The following is a 20396-nucleotide window of genomic DNA, read 5'->3' as shown; positions in this document are numbered from 1 at the left end:
TTGGATTGGGTTTTTTTTGTTTTTGTTTTTTTGTCATTGAGTTATATGAGTTGTTCGTATATTCTGGAAGTTAGGGCCTTGTCAGTCACATCATTTGCAAAGATTTTCTCCCAGTCTATACATTGTTGTTTTGTTTTGTTTATTGTTTCCTTTGCTTTGGAAACGCTTGTAAGTTTAATTTTGTTTATTTCATTTTTATTTCTATTGACTGCCCTAGGAGAACATTGCTACAATTTATGTCAGAGAATGTTTTGCCTATGTTTCCTTCTAGGAGATTTATGGTGTCCTGTCTTAGGTTTAAGTATTTAAGCCACTTTAAGTTTATTTTTGTGTATGGTGTGAGGGTGTGTAGATGATTTACATCACTCTAACCTTTAAATTGTGGTTTCAGACCAAATACACAGGAAGAGAAACATGAAGCTGATTAACAAGTGATGCTTGTGTTTTCAGGGCTTTGTTGCCAATTTAAGAGCTTAGTTCTGGATCAGATAAATTGGAGCAGGCAGTTTCACTTTGCTGCATTGGACTGTTTTGAGTATTTGTATACGTTTGAGTGTCATTAGAGAAGGCTATTGCTTTCCAATTATGTGAAGTACTGCTTAGGTTAGAGAGGGTAGACAACTCTCTGAAAAAGGCAAGATGAATTGAGGTCTAATGTAGCTCTGTTTCTGTTAAATGTCATAATCTCCCACTGAGATTTTGAGTAGTTGATATGGGAAGCCAGGCTGATAGCCCAGTCTATCCTTGGAGGTGTCGGACCCATGAGTCATACCTTCTAACATCTTTATAAAAATGAAATCGGATTAAAATGACTAACAGTGACTAATGTTTGTTTAGGTCTTTCACAATCAGTATATTATTTGTTTCTCACAAAAATCCTATGAGGTAGATGGGACAGATGTATTATCATCTCCAGTTTACCCAAAAGAAACCTACTGTTTGCTCTAGATCTTACCGTTAGTAGGTGGCACTGTGAGGACATGACTCCAGATCTTCTGACTCTATAATCTTTGTTGTTTCTACTATACCAAGCTGCCTTGGAACTGCATCTTTTAATTCATTGTTATATACGTAGCCCTTAACACATTGCCTAGCACATAAATTCTATACCAATTATGGGCAGATGGTCAGATGAGACTTTGCTGCCTAACCCCTCTGCTGAGAGGTGGGGGTTTTTTTGGACTGATTCGAATATATACATAAGCTTCAGGTCTCAGCATCAATTTTCAGAAGCACTTTTTCCTGGTTACCCCACTGGTTGTTACTCTTACCCTTATATTTTCCAAATTGGAGCCCAGGCTTGGTTTGCTTTTACTGTGGTGATGAATTTAGCTCATAGCCACTCTGCAATGTTAATAACTAAAAAGAGAAACTTTTTCTTGGTTGTTAGACACCCCTCCTGATGTGCCTTCTCTTATGCTCATTTTGTTGGAACTTTAGACTTACTGTTACCTAGATTAATCGTGTCCAATAGACTAGAGTTGGTAATGTTATTACAAGTTAAAATAAACAAAATGCTAATCATTATAAGCAGTAGAATAGCCTGCCTTCTGTAGCATTAGCTGGTTACATCTGTTTGCCTCTTTCTAACTTAAGCCACATCTTGAGAAGGATGTTTTGTGAACCGGTGTGTTACTTCTCACACACATGCACCCTCTTTTTTAGGTGCACTGTGCCTTCTTGCCCTTCTTTTTTAACCCTTCCTTTTATCAATATCAAGAAGAATCAAATGTGAGCATGACAGTATATTTTAATAGATATAACTTGCAATAAATTATTAACAACTTCTGCATTTTAAGGTTTTTAGCCCCTAATTGTAATTTACAGTGGAGATGCTTGGGTCCCTTACCACTTTTTTTTTTCCCCTGGAATAATTTCTTATTCTTTCTGTAGATCCATGGGTAGGACTTGCCTTCCTATTTGTGTCTCTCTCTTCCTTGCTTCAGAATAGATAGCCTTCTTTCCTACCTTTAAAAAAAAAAAAGTGTAATATGTGTTCATTTTAGAAAACTGTGACATAGGAATAAATGAAAAATTACATGTACGTCCTTTATCGAAAGATAAATATTGTTGTATATGTTTCCAGACTTTTAAAAAGTCAATATATGTACATCATAATATATGTTATATATGAGCATATATAAGCACAGTATATATAGTATATATATAACATGTATATTTGATAATGTATGTTTTTCATATAACAGTATGTCACAAACAGCTTTTCATGTCAGTGAATATACACATTTAATATTTGTGTATTATTTCCTTGTATCATTGTACAATTTTTAATTCATTATTGTTGAACAAGCACATTGTCTCCAGTATTTCCCTATGTGTCCTGAAGGTATATCTCATATGGACAGATTTGGGGTCACTCTAACAGGCAGGCCTTGGGCTTAAAAGTGGGGCAAACACTACAGTACAGCCTCCTTCCATGGAAGAGAGAGCACCTGTCTACACCTGGGCAACTATGTAGAAGGCAGCGTGGGAAGAACTTGCGCCACCAAAATTAAGGGATTTGGGAGGTGGCTGGGACCTCTTACACAGTACATGTATCCCTACCCTGTCCTTGACAATGGGCCCTTTAACTTGTTTAAATAATAAGGACCTAGTATGTTTAGAAGCAGTAGATTTGCTTTTACTTTTAAAGTGCTGTAGAAAACTTTTCTGTATTGATCTAAAATCTGTCCCACGGAAACTAAAACAGGACAGGTAAATCTTTGTAATTCTTTCTTGACGCACCAATACTACCCTGATACCTAAAGTACTGGACACATAAGGGGCGCTCAGTGAATACATGTTAAAATAATGAATGATTAATCTTTATTTTGAATTTTCATATGGAGGATATGCTATCAGTGACTCCCCCCTTACTATATTTTGTTCACATAAATTTGATAATCTTATTGGAAGTGGTTTCCTTGAAATCTACATAACTTATATACTATGTAATGTGTGTTTATAACCTCCTCTTTTCCCAAAAAGATTTATAATAAAAGTGAAATGAAGCGCTTTACTTTGCCCTTATCACAGGAAAAGGTACTGCATTCTGTTTTGAATATAACACTTTTCAATGTTTGTTTTTAAATTTTAAAAATATCATAACTTTATAGAAATTTGAAGAAAAGTCACCTATAATGTGAATTTTGTAATGAATCTAAAATTTTAACTACTATTAATTTTGTTGGACATCAAACTTTGAGCATATAGTCAAAGTACATAGTAACCAGAATGGTACTAAGTGTCTGGAATCTGTATATGGCATGTTGAAGAAATTAGCATATATCATCCATACATAGAAGGGAGCTTTTATGTTTTTAACTGAGCAGGGTTAAAATTAGAACTAGGCCTTCTGACTGCCATGGGTACTCAATACATACTTACTGAATAAATCAATGAATTTAGGTATCTGAAATTTGTCATGGGAGGAGTAGTCTAATAAATCAGTGTTACCTCACAGACCAAAATTGGGACCACTGAAGAGAAATTATAGGAAAGTAGATTTTGCTTATCATAAAAATTCTTCATACAACCAAAATTATCCTAAAAATGAATGTATTGGGTTGACCAAATGACTTCCATAGACTAAGTAGAAGAGAATTAATTGCTTTTTAGAAAGAAAAGTGAATTAGATGATTTCTAAAAGTTCTTCCAAACTGAGATTCTAATAGAAGAGTATCTTTGGAGTAGTTATAGTTTCAGTTTTGTCTGTTTTCTTTCTTCTTTCCTTCCTACCTACCTATTTACTTATTTTTATTGAGGTATAATTGACTTACAATATTATGTTAATTTCAGATGCACAGCAGAGTGATTTAGTTTTTTTATACGTTATAAAAGGATCACAATGATAAGTCGAGTTACCATTTGTCACCATACAAATTTATTATGCTATTATTGACTCTGTTCCCTGTGCTGTACATTACATTGCCATGACTTTTTTATGATCAGAAGTTTGTACCTCTTAATCTCTCTCACTTGTTTTACTTATTCCTCAACCCCCTCCCCTCTGGCAACCACTAGTTAGTTCTCTGATCTATGAGTCTATTTCTGTTTGGTTTTTGTTTTTTAGATTCCTCATATAAGTGAAATCATACAGTATTTGTCTTTGTCTGACTTCCTTCATTTAGCATAATACCCACAAGGTCCATTCATGTTACAAATGGCAAGGTTTCATTTTTTATGGCTGAGTAATATTCACACACACACACACATCCTGTCTTCTTTATCTAGTCATCTATTGGTAGACATTTGGGCTGCTTCCATATCTTTACATTTGTAAGTAAATCTGCAGTAAACAGTGACATGCATGTATCTTTTCAAACTGGTATTTTGGTTGCTTCACTTAGATACCCAGAAGTAAAATTGCTGGATCATATGGCAGTTCTATTTTTGATTTTTTGAGGAACCTCAACTGTTTTCCATAGTGGCTGCACCAATTTCCATCCCACCAGCAGTGCGTGACGGTTTCCTTTTCTCCACATCCTTGCCAACACTTGTTATTTGTTGTCTTTCTTGATGATAGCCATTGTGACAGGTGTGACATTGGGGTTTTGATTTGCATTGCCCTGATGATTAGTGGTGTTGAACATCTTTTCATATGCCTGTTGGCCATCTGTATGTCTTTGGAAAAATGTCTGTTCATATCCTCTGCCCATTTTTCAATCGGGTTGTTTGTTTTTTTGATGTTGAGTTGTATGAGTTCTGTATAGATTTTGGGTATTAACCCTTTATGGGATATATATTTTTTGCAAATATCTTCTCCCATTCAATAGGCAGCATTTTTGTTTTGTTGTAAAACAAAGCCTTTAAGTTTGATGTAGCCTTATTTATTTTTTCCCCTTGCTTGAGGAGATATATTCAAAAAAATATTGCTAAGACCAATGTCAGAATGCACTATCTATGTTTCAGGAGTTTTATGGTTTCAGGTCTTACATTTAAGTCTCTTATCCATTTTGAGTTTAAGGTATATGTGTATGGTGTGAGAAAGCAGTCTAGTTTGATTCTTTTGCATGTAGCTGTCCAATTTTACAAGTACCATTTCTTGAAGAGGCTATCTTTTCCCCATTGTATATCCTTGCCTACTTTGCCATAGATTAATTGATCACATAAGAGTGGGCTTATTTCTGGCTTCTCTATTCTGTTCCATTGACTTATGGATCTGTTTTTGTGCCAGTACCACACCATTTTGATTACTGTAGTTTTATAGTATAAATTAATTAAGGAGTGTGATACCTGCAGCTTTGTTTTTCTTTCTCATGATTGTTTTGGTTATTTGGAATGTTTTGTGTTTCTATATAAATTCCAGAATTATTTGTTCTAGTTCCATCAAAAATGCCATTGGTGTTTTGATGAGATTGCATTGAATCTGTAGATTGCCATGGGTAGTATGGCCATTTTAACAATATTAATGTATCCAATTCATGAGCATGGTATATCTTACCATTTGTTTGTGTCGTCTTCAGTTTCTTTCATCAGTGTCTTACAGTTTTCTTACTACAGGTCTTTTACCTCCTTGGTTAGAGTTATTCCTAAGTATTTTATTCTTTTTGATGCAATTATAAATGGAATTGTTTTCTTAATTTCTCTTTCTGATAGTTAATTGTTAGTGTATAGAAACACAATAGATTGCAAAACAATCTTGAAAAAGAAGAACAAAGCTGAAGGTATCATGTTCCCTGATTTCAAACTATACTATAAAGCTAGAGTAATATATTAGTTTGTATCCTGCAGCCTTACTGAATTCATTTATTAGTTTTAATAGTTTTTTGGTGACATCATAAGGATTTTATCTATATAATATGTCATTTACAAACAGTGACAATTTTACTTCTTCTTTTCCATTTTGGATTCTTTTTATTTATTTTTCTTGTCTGATGGCTGGGGTTAGGACTTCCAAACTGTGTTGAATATAAGTGGCAAGAGTGAGCACCCTTGTCTTGTTCCTGATTTTAGAGGAAATGATTTTAGCTGTCAAATATGACATTGACTGTAGATTTGTAATATATGGCTTCTATTGTGTTAAGATATGTTCTCTTTATACCCACTTTCTGGAGAGTTTTTATCATAAATGGATGTTGAACTTTGTCTGAAGCTTTTTCTGCATCTGTTGAGATGATCATATGATTTTTGTTCTTCAGTTTTTTAATGTGGTGTATCACATTGATTGAGTTGCAGATATTGAACCATCATTACGTTCCTGGGATAAATCTCACTTGGTCATGGTGTATGATCCTTTTAATGTATTGTTAAATTCAGTTTGTTCATATTTTGTTGAGGAATTCTGCATCTGTTCATCTTTAATTTTCTTTTTTTGTGATGTCTTGTCAGGTTTTGGATCAGGATGTTGCTGGCCTCATAGAATCAGCTTAGAAGTGTTCCTTCCTCTTCCATTTTTTTTGGAATAATTTGAGAAGGATAGGTGTTAACTCTTTAAATGTTCACCTTTCAAGCTGTCTGGTCTTAGACTTTGTTGGAAATTTTTTTTTATTGATTTAATTTCATTACTGGTAATTGATCTTTTCATATTTTCTAGGTTTCATAGAAACCTAAAATTTAAATATGTTCAAATCTGAGCTCCTCCTCTGTGTTCCTTCACTGTCCTCCCCCTCCACTCATAAAATATGTCTATCTTCCTATGTTTGTGTTTGTGATCTTAGTGAATGGGATTGCAGTGTATACTCACTTGTGCAATCCAGAAATTAGGGGTTATCCTTGGCATGCTATTTCTTTGCATTTCACGTTAAATAGTTTGCTAGTTCCTATTGGAGACAGGCTTGGACTTGAGCATAGCAGAGGAGATAGAGGGAAGTTAATGGAATTGCTTTATATTTTTAAGCCATCACCATTTTCTGAGAGATCAGATGGGAAGAATGTGAAGGAAAGAATTCTTATGAAGAATGACTTAGGGTTTTGTACTTAAGCAGTAACTGGCTGCAGTAAATTTTATTTAGATTGGGAATATTTGGGGATGAATGGATTTGTGGAGCAGGGATAATTGAGTGTTCTGTGTTAGGCATATTAGGGTTGACATGCCTGTCAGGCTTCCATGGATTTAGGAGTCTGGAGCTAAGGGAGGAGAGATTTGTTATGTTAAAGCCATAAGACTACATAGGAGAATGTTATATAAAGAAATGGTTAACTTCCATTTTAGTATAGGTAACAGAGGAGTGAGTAACAAAGAGGCTTAGGCATGACTGAAGATTTTAAGAGAGAGGTATAAAATATTCCTTATAAAGAATAGGAAATCAAACCTAGTGGAGAAGTTGTAGTTTGAGGTTTGTGTTATGATTTGAAAATAAGACCAGTTCGTGTGTTTTTTATAATTTTTTCCCCAGTAACATTTAGTTATGAATATCAGTATGGAATTAGTGGATAATTGAGTTTAATCAGATTAGGATTTTGCTAGGCTAGTATGATAGAGGATAAGAGGAGAAAGGAAGTTAAGGACGTTTTCAAGGGAGTGACTATAAATAGTGGTGGATGATGGAACCCTAACAGCTAAGGGAAGATGTGCGGAATTGAGAGACATAATTAGTAGTTGTATGGGAATGCACTGGGTTGATAAGGTGGAAGAATTACTGGAATGGGACAACTAGAGTAAGTGAGCTGTAAAGATAGGTTGTGATCAGGAATTGAGATGTTTTAAATTAGGGTTCAGATAGAAGGCTAAAGAATGAAAAGTCAGAGTAGATCTGGATATTGAAGCCTCTAAGAATGGTGCCTAGGAAGGGGGTAGAGAGGAACACCGTGAGCCAGGAGCCATAACATCTTAAATGAACAAGAAGAGGTGACCAAGAAGTTAGTAGATGATAGCTACAATAGGGTAGTACGTAATACAGTCTGGCTTGAGCTTCAGAAGAATCGTATTTCACCATCGCCTCTTTACACTCTTATGTTTCCTTAGTGCAAGATCATTTTACTTCTTTGAAATGACCATGTTTTCTCCTATCTTTACACTTTTGCCTGGAATTCTGCTATAATTCCTTACCCACCCCTCTCCTCCCAGGAAAGGCTCTCATCAGATCCCAATGTAGATTTACTTTTTCCTGGACGCTTTCTCCAACCAGCTTTGACTTGGCTTAGAACCCTCCTGTGTTGTCTTGTGTCACCTTTGAGAGCATTTCTCACATTGTTGTATTTACTATCACTTACATGTCTTTCCACTGATAAAAGCTGAAGACAGGACTATTTTGTTTCATTCCATCCCCAGTATCAATAACAGTACCTGGCACATATTTATTAAATAGTAATATTTAGTATTCATTAATGTTTATTGAATTAGTGAACCAGTCAAACAGTGTTCCACAAACATTCCATTGTCAAATATTGAGAAATCTGGATTTTCTGTTGTCATGTTAAAGAATATTTTTGGAGGAAGGGAGCATATTTGAAATTCATGCCCTCAGTTGGCTTCATGGAAAAGTTTTGTAACCCTAAAAAATGCTGGAGGTTAACTGGGTTTAGGATGAGGGGCTTTAATGTGAAAAACAGTGAAGTGGAACACAAGAGCTGATCTCATTTATCTTCATGGTGACCATCTTGGTTGCCATAACTTTTAGATGACTATCAATACTTGCCAGTTATATTTTTTTACCCCAATTCAAAAAAAAAAAAATTGTCCTCCGGCTTCCTCAGTACTGAGACATACTGTGCCTTAAATCCTATCTTCCTGTTCTTTGTTGATAACTCAAGACTTTTCCTTTGATTATTTCTTAGTCACATTAAAATTTTTACACATGGGAAAGTTCATGGCCTATAAAACTGGCAGCTTCATAATATTGTTGAAATAGAAATGGCTTAGGAAGATAAGCGTCTTTAATTTTTTTCTTGGTAAAAGTGGAAATTTAACTTTTTTACTATGAATTAAAAATCTAAGACAGGCGAGTTTCAATAAAATACTTCCTTGGTAGCAAATTGACTTGGAAATATTAAGAGATACAGTAAATACCTTGGCAACGAAAATAGAAACTTAAGTGTAAAAGCTCTTTTATGTATTTTATAGTGACGTTGATCCTATTTATTATTAGTTTACTTTTTCCACCCAGTAATTTTAATTCTTGATTAATAAAGAGTTAAGAGATAAACTATAGTATAATATTTTATTAGACTTCTGGGTGTTTAGTATATCCTTAAGTCTGAATATTAAAGTGTATAATAATAACAAACTAAATGAGTAGGAATCATACTTAGATCCTTTTGTAGAGGTGCTGTGGCATTTCTGTTAGTTCCTTTTATTAACATAATGCAGGATCTTCAAATTCTTTTGTGTTAAAGTTAAAAACGAAAATGCTTGAGAATATCACACTTAATTTGTTGAAAGGAAATGTTGGATTTCAGAAACCAGTGCTATGTATGACTCCACTGGATTATAGTGTGAAATTGTGTAGTTAAATTTCTGAAAGATCTCTATAGTAAATTGAATCTGTAAAGTCTCTGTTTAGAAGATCTTTTTTTCTGAAAGCCTCTGTGCCTTTCATTATAAAAGAGCCTGGTACTGCTTTCTGTTTTAAAATTCCAGCTGGAAAATTACAGAGTATGAACATTTACCCATCAGTTCTGCATTTGGAGAGAGAAGACATATGTCTTCAAAAATGGAGACTTGACACTTAAGTATTTATCCTATCAGTGGGAGTTATACCTTATATTCTTTACTTTTCATTTCTGTAATGACATAGAATATATTTTGGCTTCTGCATGCTGTAGCTGAATTTTAAAATACCATCTTTATTTTATGTGGTTCTGTGATTGTTCAAACCTTCCAATGATCTGTTTCTTTCTGAGCCTCTGAGAATGTCTAAAACAAGGCATTCTTGGTTCTTGCCTCTTCATTTTGGTTCTGTTAAATTGAAATATAACATATTAGTGTTGATTCTAATCATAAAAATTGACTTAGTGTGTCTAAAAGTACTGATATACTTAAATTTTAATTTTGTATATATTCTATTAAAAATAATAGATTTAATTTTAGTACTATTTTAGATTGATAGAATAACTGAGCAGATATATAGAGTTACATTCATCCACACCCTACCCACCCACGCAGTTTCCCCTTTTATTAACATCTTACATTAAGTTTGGTATATTTAGTACAATTATTGAACCAATATAGATATTTTATTATAGTCCATATTTACAGGAAGGTTCACTCTTTGTAAACAGTTCTGTGGATTTTGATAGATGCATAGTGACATCCACCAATATAGTTTTATACAGAATTGTTTCATTATCCTAAAAATTCCCCATGCTTCACCTATTCAGCACTCTTCCCCATACCCCTGGCAACCATTGTTGTTTTCACTTTCTATGGTTTTGCCTTTTCTGGAATGTCAGAATGTTATATAGTTGGACTTATACAGTATGTAGCTTTTCCATGCTGGCTTCTTCACATAGCAATTGGCATTTAACGTTTCTCCATGTGTTTTCATGGCTTGATGGCTCATTTCTTTTTATTGCTGAATAATATTCCACTGTATAGAAATAAATGCTGAAAGATCTTAGAAACTGGAAAAGACCTGAGGCAATTCTTCTGTCCAAGGGTGAGGAAGAGGAGAGGTTAGGAGTGGTGTGAGGCTTCTGGCTGACCTCTCCCCACTTCTGTAAATACATTTGCAGTTGAGGGAGGGGTAACCAGTAACCAGGGGTGGGGGGTGTTAAAATACTTGTTTTCTCTTCCTGAAACTCCTCCTTACCCTACTTACGTGATTGATGAGGAAAATATGAACTTCTCATCACAAATATTTGAGATTGATGCTGTAGAAAATCCCGTTTTTCTTCTACCTTTCTGTTTGTGACTTTCCCTCTGTGTCCTTCTCCTCCATTCTATTCTTTTTCTTATACTCTATGTGTTATTTCTAAAAATAGCCCTTCTAAGCCTCTCTTCCCTACATTCTTTGTTATTCTTCTATTCCCTTCCCTTTTTCTTTTCCACTTTCTTCTTTCCTCTGGTAATATGACCTACTTAGCCTAGCAAAGTAAGTATAATCATACTTTTCTGTTTCATCATATGCTCCTTATTTTTTATACCAAGTATGAAAATTCAAATCTAATATAGTGAAATGAAAGATGTTATAAATTACTAAATTGTATTTCCACATATGATGTACCACTGGGTACAGTGAGAATGAGCACTTATATTAGTGATGACAATATAATGTTTCAATGCTATTAGACTATTTTGGCAGTGTGTGTTGATGGCCTTATGTTCATATTTATACCCTTGACCTAATAATTTTATACCTTAGCATCCATTTGAAAGAAATAATCTTAAATAATGAAAAGACTATGTGTAACATCCTTAATGTCTGGCAGTAAGGGAGAATGATTATATGAACTATTATATAGCCATTTAGAATTATGTATAGCACAGAGAAAGTACATAACTTTAAAAAAAAAAGAATAAAAATTTGTACCTACAGTAGAACTTGGCAGACATAGTTTAAACATCCATGGTTGGTGAGAGTATAAATCACCATAATTTTCTTCAGAGCAATGTGGCAATACATCCGTTTAAAATCCACATATCTTTCAACCTAACAGTTATGCTTGTGGGTTCCCTTACTGATAAACTTTGATATGTGCTGAAATCTTTGCAGTGATAATCATTGCGCACTAATTATACTAAGTCTGTCCATGATATTTTGTTAAGTAGTAAATAGTTTCTCTTCTAGGAATTTACTTGAAGGAAATAATCAAATAATCTATGGATATATATAAAGCTATGATATATATTTATATCCCTCCATTTATAATTCCAAAATAATGATAAAATCCTGAATGTCCAAAAACAGCAGGTAAGTTAAATTAATTATATATACCACCAATGGAAAATTAGGCAGCACTGCAAATCATGTTGTAGAAGACTGATGGTACATCCTGTAAAACACATATGCAGTTGAGCACACATACACAGAGCAAGAAAGGAAATATGTATGCTAATTGTTGACTTTTTTCCTCTGTATAGTAAGATACAGATAATTTGGTTTTTTATTTTCCTTTAAAGGCCTATAAAATATATAAAAACTATGAGTTTTTCTTTGATTAAGAAAAGTCAGTGTAAGAAAATACTTGGAGGAAGGACACCAAAATTTTAAACAATAGTTGACTTTCGATGGCAGGACTAAAGGTAATTTGTGTGTGTGTGTGTGCGTTTTTTCTGTATTTTTCTCTAGTGGGAAAATAAGTATACTCATTTCATTAGAAGTAAAGATTTTGTTGATTTTCAGCTTTGATAAAAGCCTGATTGATAAGCAATAATTAATTTTTGTTTTTACCAAGTAACTTTTATATAGTTGATAGACTTTTTAAAAATTATACTTTCATTTTTATTTTAGGCCAGAAATATACATACAGGAGAGTTGGCTGCAGTAAAAATTATCAAATTGGAGCCTGGTATGTATTAAAGCTCTCAAGATAATTTTCGAAAACTTTTCTTGTGCAGTTTATAAGTATGAAATTTAAAAGGAGTTTCCATATTTCCTTCTGTATTTCCCTTCTTCCAAAAGAGATCTTTTATGTTGTCAGGGCAGTGTATTTCCAATACAGTTGTATTAAATTTAAATTCCATTGGAGGTTGTTCATTAAGGATGAATTTGATGCAGTTTTGTTGCTAAATGAAGTTTGAAATATGCACATTCAGAAATTGGAAGACAACGATGTTAAAGTAAATTTCTTTTAAGATTATAGTGAACTACTTTAACTACAGTTTTAGCTTTTATGAGAATTTGATTAGTAAAGTATTGATTGATTTGGGGGGAATATTTGGTGAAAGTCAAGATAATTATATTTTATATGTCCGCTGTTCCCTGGCTAATTGATAGAGGTTTAATAACTCTGGTCTTAGCCTAATGCTTATTTTTTTATACCTCTATCTATTGGAAGGCTGTTTGTTTTAAAACGTACTGAGTAATTTGCTTTGAAAATAAAGCTACTATATAAAACCTGAAGTGATTTTGTTATTTTGATAACCTAAAAGTTTCTAATGAGAGCAGTAGTAGCTTTCCTTTTTCTCTAATTTTTTTTAACTTTAGTGAAGTACACATAACATAAAATTTACCATTTAAACCATTTTCAAGTGTACAGTTCAGTGGTTTAAAATACATTCATAGTGTTGTGCTTCTACCATCACCACCATTCACTCCAGAACTCTTTTCATCTTATAAAACTGAAACTCTGTACCCATTAACAAATAAATTCCTGTTAGCCCCTTCCCCACAGCCCTTGGCAGTCAATTCTACTTTTTTTTTGTCTCTGTAAGTTTGACTACTCTATATGTGGAATCATAACAGTATTTGTCTTTTTTGACTGGCTTGTTTTGCTTAGCCAGGTGAAACAGTCCTCAGGGTTCATCCATGTTGTCACATATTTCAGAGTTTTCTTCCTTTTCAAGGCTGAATAACATTCCATTGTACATATATACCACATTTTACTTATTCATTCATTCATCTGTTGATGGACACTTAGGTTGTTTCCACATTTTAGCTATCGAGAATAATGCTGCTATGAACATAAGCATGTAAATATTTCAAGACCCTACTTTCAGTCTTTTCAGTATATACCCAGAGTTAGAATTGCTAGATATATAGTTATTCTTTTGTTTTTTGTTTTTTTTTGGAGTACCAGCATACTGTTTTCCACAATGGCTTTACAATTTTTTATTCCTACTCATACTACAAGGGTTCCACTTTTTCCACATCCTTGCCAATGCTTTTTTTCTGCTATATTTGTTATAGCAGCCATCCTGATGGGTGAGAGGACGATTCTCATTGTAGGCTTTTTTTTTTTTTTTTGCATTTCCTTATTGATTAGTATTGTTGAGCATCTTTTCATGTGCATATTAGCCATTTGTATATCTGTTTTGGAGAAATGTCTGTTCAGTTCTTTGCCCATTTTTGAATCAGGTTTGTTTTTTGTTGTTGTTGAGTTTTAGGAGTTCTCTTTACATTCTGGACATCAATCCCTTATCAGAAAAATGATTTGTAAATATTTTCTGTCATTCTGTGGGTTGCCTTTTAATGTGTTGATAGTGTCTTGGTGCACAAAATGTATACATTTTCATGAAGTCCAGTTTGTCTATTTTTTCTTTTGCTGCCTGTACCTTTAGTGTCATACCCAAGAAATCATTGGCAAATCCAATATCATGAAGCCTTAGCCCTATATTTTCTTCAAAAAGTTTTATAGTTTTAGGTCTTGATCCATTTTGAGTTAATTTTTATATATGGTGTTATGTTAGGTAAGTGTCCAACTTCATTCTTTTGCTTATGGATATCTGGTTTTCCTAGTATCTTTTGTTGAAAAGACTGTCCTTTCCCTGTTGAATGGTCTTATTAGTACCCTTGTCAAAAATCATTTGACCCTATATGTGAAGGTTTATTTTTGGGCTCTCTATTATATTCCACTGGTCTATAAAGTGCCTGTGTCACACTATTTTGATTTTAGTAGCTTTGTAGTAAGTTTTGAAATCGGGAGGTTTGAGTCATCAGCTTTGTACTTTTTCAAGATTGTTTTGGCTAATCAAGGTCCCTTGAGATTCCATATAAATTTTATTATTAGTATTATTATTTTAATTGAAGTATTGTCAGTTATACTGTGTCAATCTCTGGTGTACAGCATGTCCCAGTCATACATATACATACATATATTTGTTTTCATAATCTTTTTCATTAATGGTTATTACAAGATACCAAATATATTTCCCTGTGCTATACAGAAGAAATATGTTTTTTATCTATTTTTATATATAGTAGTTAATATTTGCAGATCTCGATCTCCCAAATTTATCCCTTCCTACTCCCTTTTCCCCTGGTAACCATAAGATTGTTTACTATGTCTGTAAGTCTTTTTCTGTTTTGTAGATGAGTTCATTAGTATCTTCTTTTTTCTTTTTTTAGATTCTACGTATGAATGATATCATATGGTATTTTTCTTTCTCTGGCTTACTTCACTTAGAATGATGATCTCCATGTCAGTCCATACTGCTGCAAATGGCATTGTTTATTCTTTTTTATGACTCAGTAGTATTCCATTGTAGAAATATACCATAACTTTTTTTTTTTATTGAAGTATATAGTTGGTTTACAACGTTGTATCAATATTTGGTGTACAGAGTAATGTTTCAGTCATACATGTATATACATATATTCATTTTCATATTCTTCTTCATCTTAGATCACTACAAGATATTGAATGTAGTTCCCTATCTTATACAATAGAAACTCATTGTTTACATATTTTATATATAGTAGTTAGTATCTGCAAATCTCAAACTCCCAATTTATCTCTTCCCAGCCACTTCCCCCCTGGTAACCATAAGTTTGTTTTCTATGTCTGTGAGTCTGTTTCTGTTTTGTAAATAAGTTCATTTGCCTTTTTTTAGATTCCCCATATGAGTGATATCATATGGTATTTTTCTCTCTTTCTAGCTTACTTCACTTAGAATGACTGTCTCCAGGTCCATCCATGTTGCTGCAAATGGCATTATTATATTCTTTTTATGGCTGAATAGTATTCCATTGTATACCACAACTTCTTTATCTACTCATCTATCAGTGGACATTTAGGTTGTTTCCATGTCTTGGCTATTATATATAGTGCTGCTGTGAACATTGGAGTGCGTGTATCTTTTTGAATGAGTTCTCTCCAGATATATGCCTAGGAGTGGGATTGCTAGATCATGTGGTAACTTTATTTTTAGTCTTTTGAGGAATCTGCATACTGTTTTCCATAATGGCTGCACCAAATTACATTGTAGGAGGGTTCCCTTTTATACACAGCCTCTACAGCATTTATCATTTGTGGACTTTTGAATGATGGCCATTCTGACTAGTGTGAGGTGATACTTCCCTGTAGTTTTGATTTGCATTTCTCTGATAATTAGCGATATTGAACATCTTTTCATGTGCCTGTTGGCCATTTGTGTGTCTCCATTGGAGAATTGCTTATTTAGTTCTTTTGCCCATTTTTGGATTGGGTTTTTTTTTTTTTTAATTATTAAGTTGTATAAGCTGTTCTTATATTCTGGAAATTAAACCTTGGTCAGTCGCATCATTTGCAAATATTTTCTCCTATTTCATAGGTTATTGTTTTGTTTTGCTTATGGTTTCCTTTGCTGTGCAAAAGCTTGTAAGTTTACTTAGATCCCACTTGTTAATTTTTGCTTTTATTTCTGTTGCCTTGGTAGACTGCCCTAGGAGAATATTACTAAGAATTATGTCAGAGAATGTTTTGCCTATGTTTTCTTCTAGGTTTATCATGTCTTGTCTTATGTTTAAGTCTTTAAGCCATTTTGAGTTAATTTTTGTGTATGGTGTGATGGAGTGTTCTAATTTCATTGATTTACATGCTGCTGTGCAGTTTTCCCAACACCACTTGCTGAAGAGACTGTCTTTCCGCCATTGTATAGTTTTGCCTCCTTTGTTGAAGATTAATTAACTGTAGGTCTGTGGATATTTTTCTGGGCTCACTATTCTGCTCTGTTGATCCATATGTCTGTTTTTGTGCCAATACCATGCTGTTTTGAGTACTGTAGCTCTGTAGTATTGTCTGAAGTCTGGGAGGGTTATTCCTCCAGCTTCATTCTTTTTCTTCAGTATTGCTTTGGAAATTCTGGGTCTTTTGTGATTCCATGTAAATTTTAGGATTATTTGTTGTAGTTCTGTGGAAAATATTCTGGGTAATTTGATAGGGATCGCATTAAATCTGTAGATTGCTTTGGGCAGTATGGCCATTTTAACAATCCTGATTCTTCCAATACAAGAGCATGGGATATGTTTCCATTTCTGTAAATCATCTTTAATTTACTTAGTCATGTTTTGTAGTTCTCCATATAAATTTTACAGTGGGTTTTTCCATTTCTGAAAAAAATATCATTAGAATGAGAATTACTAATTTTTGACCAGGTGAGTAAATATGTGGTAATCTGTTCATTTGCTGCTTCATACAGTTAGACATGTAGAGTAATTGTGTGACCATGATTATCCCAAACAATTTCTGAATTGGCACAGTTAAAATGTTTTTACACTTAAAATACAATATTTTGATCATTATGTGTAAGACTCTTAAGAGATATTACTGAGGTAGCATATGTGGCAACACTTTAAAAATAAGCTTTCAGATATGGCACAGTATCCTTTTTTCCTGGATAATAGAAATTGTTATAATAATGCTATTTTAGAGTCCTTTTACTAAATTTCACCTAATAAGTATAGAATGATCTCAAAATCTCATTAACATACATGTAAGGAATATAACAAAACTCTGCAAGCATTCACCCCTCCTAGAGTCACTTGAGCAAATATTCAAGTTATGTTCAAGGAACATTTATAGTTTGGATAATGAATGGGCTGCATTCACAAAGGAAGCAAAGAAATTTATCCCTTCTTTGCCTTTAGTGAGTACACAGGGCTCATCTTATATAGCACAATTTCACTTATTCAACTTAAAGGTATGGCTTAATTTTAATTAAGTTCATGTAATGAATTAATGAGTATATTTTTAAAATCCTACAGTTCTGATTTCTCAGTAAGCCATAAAAAAGAAAGTATATCATTATATGATGTTATTATTTAACATATCAGGATTAGTTGCTGGGACCATAAATTAAGACTCTCTGAAAGGTTAGAATTTCTCACTGCCTTGCTTTTTAAAGTTGCTGCCTTTATGTTAGAGTTCACTCATATACAAAAAGTGACTAATATTTAAAATCCTCCCCCAAAAAGGCCGACATAGAAATCCCGTAAATGCTTGATGGTGTGATTTTAATGTTTGGCCATTTTAATATTCCGTTAATTGCTTATGTGTATGCTTTGCTCACTATTGTCAGGTTATTAGTCTTTTGCTATTGATTTTTTTAACAATTTTTATTTTTTATACAATTGTTAAAGTTTATACTCCATTTACAGTTACTAAAAAATATTGGCATTATTACACATCTTGTATGATACATCCTTGTAGCTTATCTTACACCCAGTAGTTTGTACCTTGTACTCTCCCACCCCATATTTCTCCACCAGTCCCTACTGGTAAGTACTGGTTTGTTCTCTGTACCTGTGAGTCTACTTCTTTTTTGTTAATAAGTTCACTAGTTTGTTGTATTTTTTAGATGCCACATATAAGTGATATCATAGTGTATTTGTCTTTCTCTGACTTATTTCACTTACCATAATGCCATCCAAATCCCTCCATGTTGCTGCAGATGGCAAAATTTTGTTGTTTTATGGCTGAGTAGTATTCCATTATGTGTGTGTGTGTGTGTGTGTGTACCACATCTTTATCTGTTCATCTGTTGATGGCCACTTAGGTTGCTTCCATATCTTGGCAGTTTTAAATAATGCTCCTATGAACATTGGGTGCATCTGTCTTTTTGAATGAGTGTTTTTGGGGTTTTTGGATATATGCCCAGAAGTGGAATTGCTGGGTCATATGATAGTTTTATTTTTATTTTTTTGTGACGCCTCCATACTGTTTTCCACAGGGGCTGCACCAGTTTACATTCCCACCAACAGTGTACAGAATTCCCTTTTTTCCACATCCTTGCCAACGTTTGTTATTTGTGTGTTTTTTGTTTTGTTTTGTTTTTTTGATGATAGCCATTCTGACAGGTGTGAGGTGATATCTCATTGTGGTTTTGATTTGTATTTTCCTGATAATTATCAGTGTTGAGCGTCTTTTCATGTTGCCTGTTGGCCATCTGCATTTCCTCTTTGGAAAAATGTCTTCAATTCTGCCTATTTTTTAATAGGGTTATTTGTTTTTTTGATATTGAGTTGTATGACCTGTTTATATATGTTGGATATTAATCCTTTATCAGTCATATCATTTGCAAATATTTTCTTCAGAGGGTTGTCTTTTTGTTTTGTTGCTGGTTTCCTTTGCTGTGCGAAAGGTTTTAAGTTTAGTTAGGAATTCGACACAGAGTGAGAAGCTAGAAGTTTTTAAGAGTTAGAAAACATAAAGAAAAACTAAATAGAGATAAAGAATACAGTAACTGAAATGAAAAAGTACTAAAAGGAATAAACAGTAGACTAAATTGTACACAGGAACAGATCAGTGAGCTGGAAGACAGAGTAGTGGACATCAGTGCTGCTAAACAGAAGAAAGAAAAAAGAATGAAAAGAAATGAGGACAGTTTAAGAGACCTCTGGAACACCATCACATGCACTAATATTTGCATTGTAGGAGTCCCAGAAGGAGAAGAGAGAAAGGGCCTGAGAAAATATTTGAAGACATGGAAGCTGAAAACTTCCCTAACCTGGGAAAGGAAATAGTCACCCAAGTCTGAGAAGCACAGAGAGTCCCATACAGGATTAAGCAAAGAGGAACACACCAAGACACACTGTAATTAACATGACAAAAATTAAAGATTAAGAGAAAATTTTGAAAGCAGCAAGGGAAAAGCAACAAATAACATTCAAGGGAACTTTTTATATATATATAAAAATAGACCATTCCATCCAAAAGAAACAGAATACACATTTTAGTGCACGTGGACCATTCTTCGGGATAGATCACGTGCTAGGCCACAAAACAAGCCTCAGTAAATTTAACAAAATTGAAATCACATCAGGTATCCTTTCCAACCACAATGCTATGAGATTAGAAATCAAATACAAGAAAAAAAATTGCAAAAAAAAAAAAAAACCTACACAAACACGTGGAGTCTGAACAGTATGCTACAGAACAACCAGTTTATCACTGAACAAATCAAAGAGGAAATTAAAAAATACCTAGAGATAAATTAAAATGAAAACAGGAAATCCAAAACCTATGGGATGCAGCAAAAGCAGTTGTAAGAAGGAAGTTTCTTACTGATTTTTAGATGCTGTTTATACTTTGAAAATAATGACTCTTCATATGTTTCAAAAGTTTCCCCAGTTTGTCTTCTGTCTTCGTACTCTGCTTATGGTCCTTTTCTGTGTAAAAGTCTTTTCTCCTCTTAGGTAAATTTGGCAGTTCTCCAGTATTCCTCTTTTCCTCATACTTAGGCTTTTTTTTGCTAGACAATTCTAAAGCTGTTTAACTGCATTTTCTTGTAGTTTTTTTCCCTTTTTTTCCTTCCAACATTTAAATACTTGCTCCATCAGGAACAATTTTGTTCTAAGTTGTGAAGCAGAGCTTTCATCTATTCTTTTTCAGATGGCTAGACAGTTTCCCAGAGCTGTTTACTACAGACTCTGTCTTTTATTCACAGGTTTGAAATGCCCCACTTGTCATGAACTAAATTTCGATGTAAGCATGGGTTTTGTTTTCTGTTCCAGTGATTTTTTTCCCCCTCCTGTTTGTAGTTCAGTATTATCCTATTTTTGACTGCTCTGACCTTTCATTGCATTTTATAATCTTCAGTGCTTTTATTTTTTAGTCATTTCCTTTCTGTTTTCATAATTTTTTCCCCAGGAGAAATT

General features: G+C 33.6%; 1 protein-coding gene across 1 annotated transcript in view; it reads left to right on the top strand.

The window, feature by feature from the left end:
* The window catches only part of MAP4K5 (mitogen-activated protein kinase kinase kinase kinase 5), a 112795-nt gene that overhangs the window by 9498 nt on the left and 82901 nt on the right, over positions 1–20396 (top strand). The window contains exon 3 of the mRNA XM_031453706.2: positions 12333–12390. Within this exon, the coding sequence (XP_031309566.1) occupies positions 12333–12390 (58 nt within the window). The remainder of the gene's footprint in view (positions 1–12332; positions 12391–20396) is intronic.

This window comes from Camelus dromedarius, chromosome 5, assembly GCF_036321535.1.
Source record: "Camelus dromedarius isolate mCamDro1 chromosome 5, mCamDro1.pat, whole genome shotgun sequence".
Taxonomy (NCBI): Eukaryota; Metazoa; Chordata; class Mammalia; order Artiodactyla; family Camelidae; genus Camelus; species Camelus dromedarius.
Note: the sequence above shows the minus strand (reverse complement) of the source record. Positions and strands in the feature narration are given on the sequence as shown.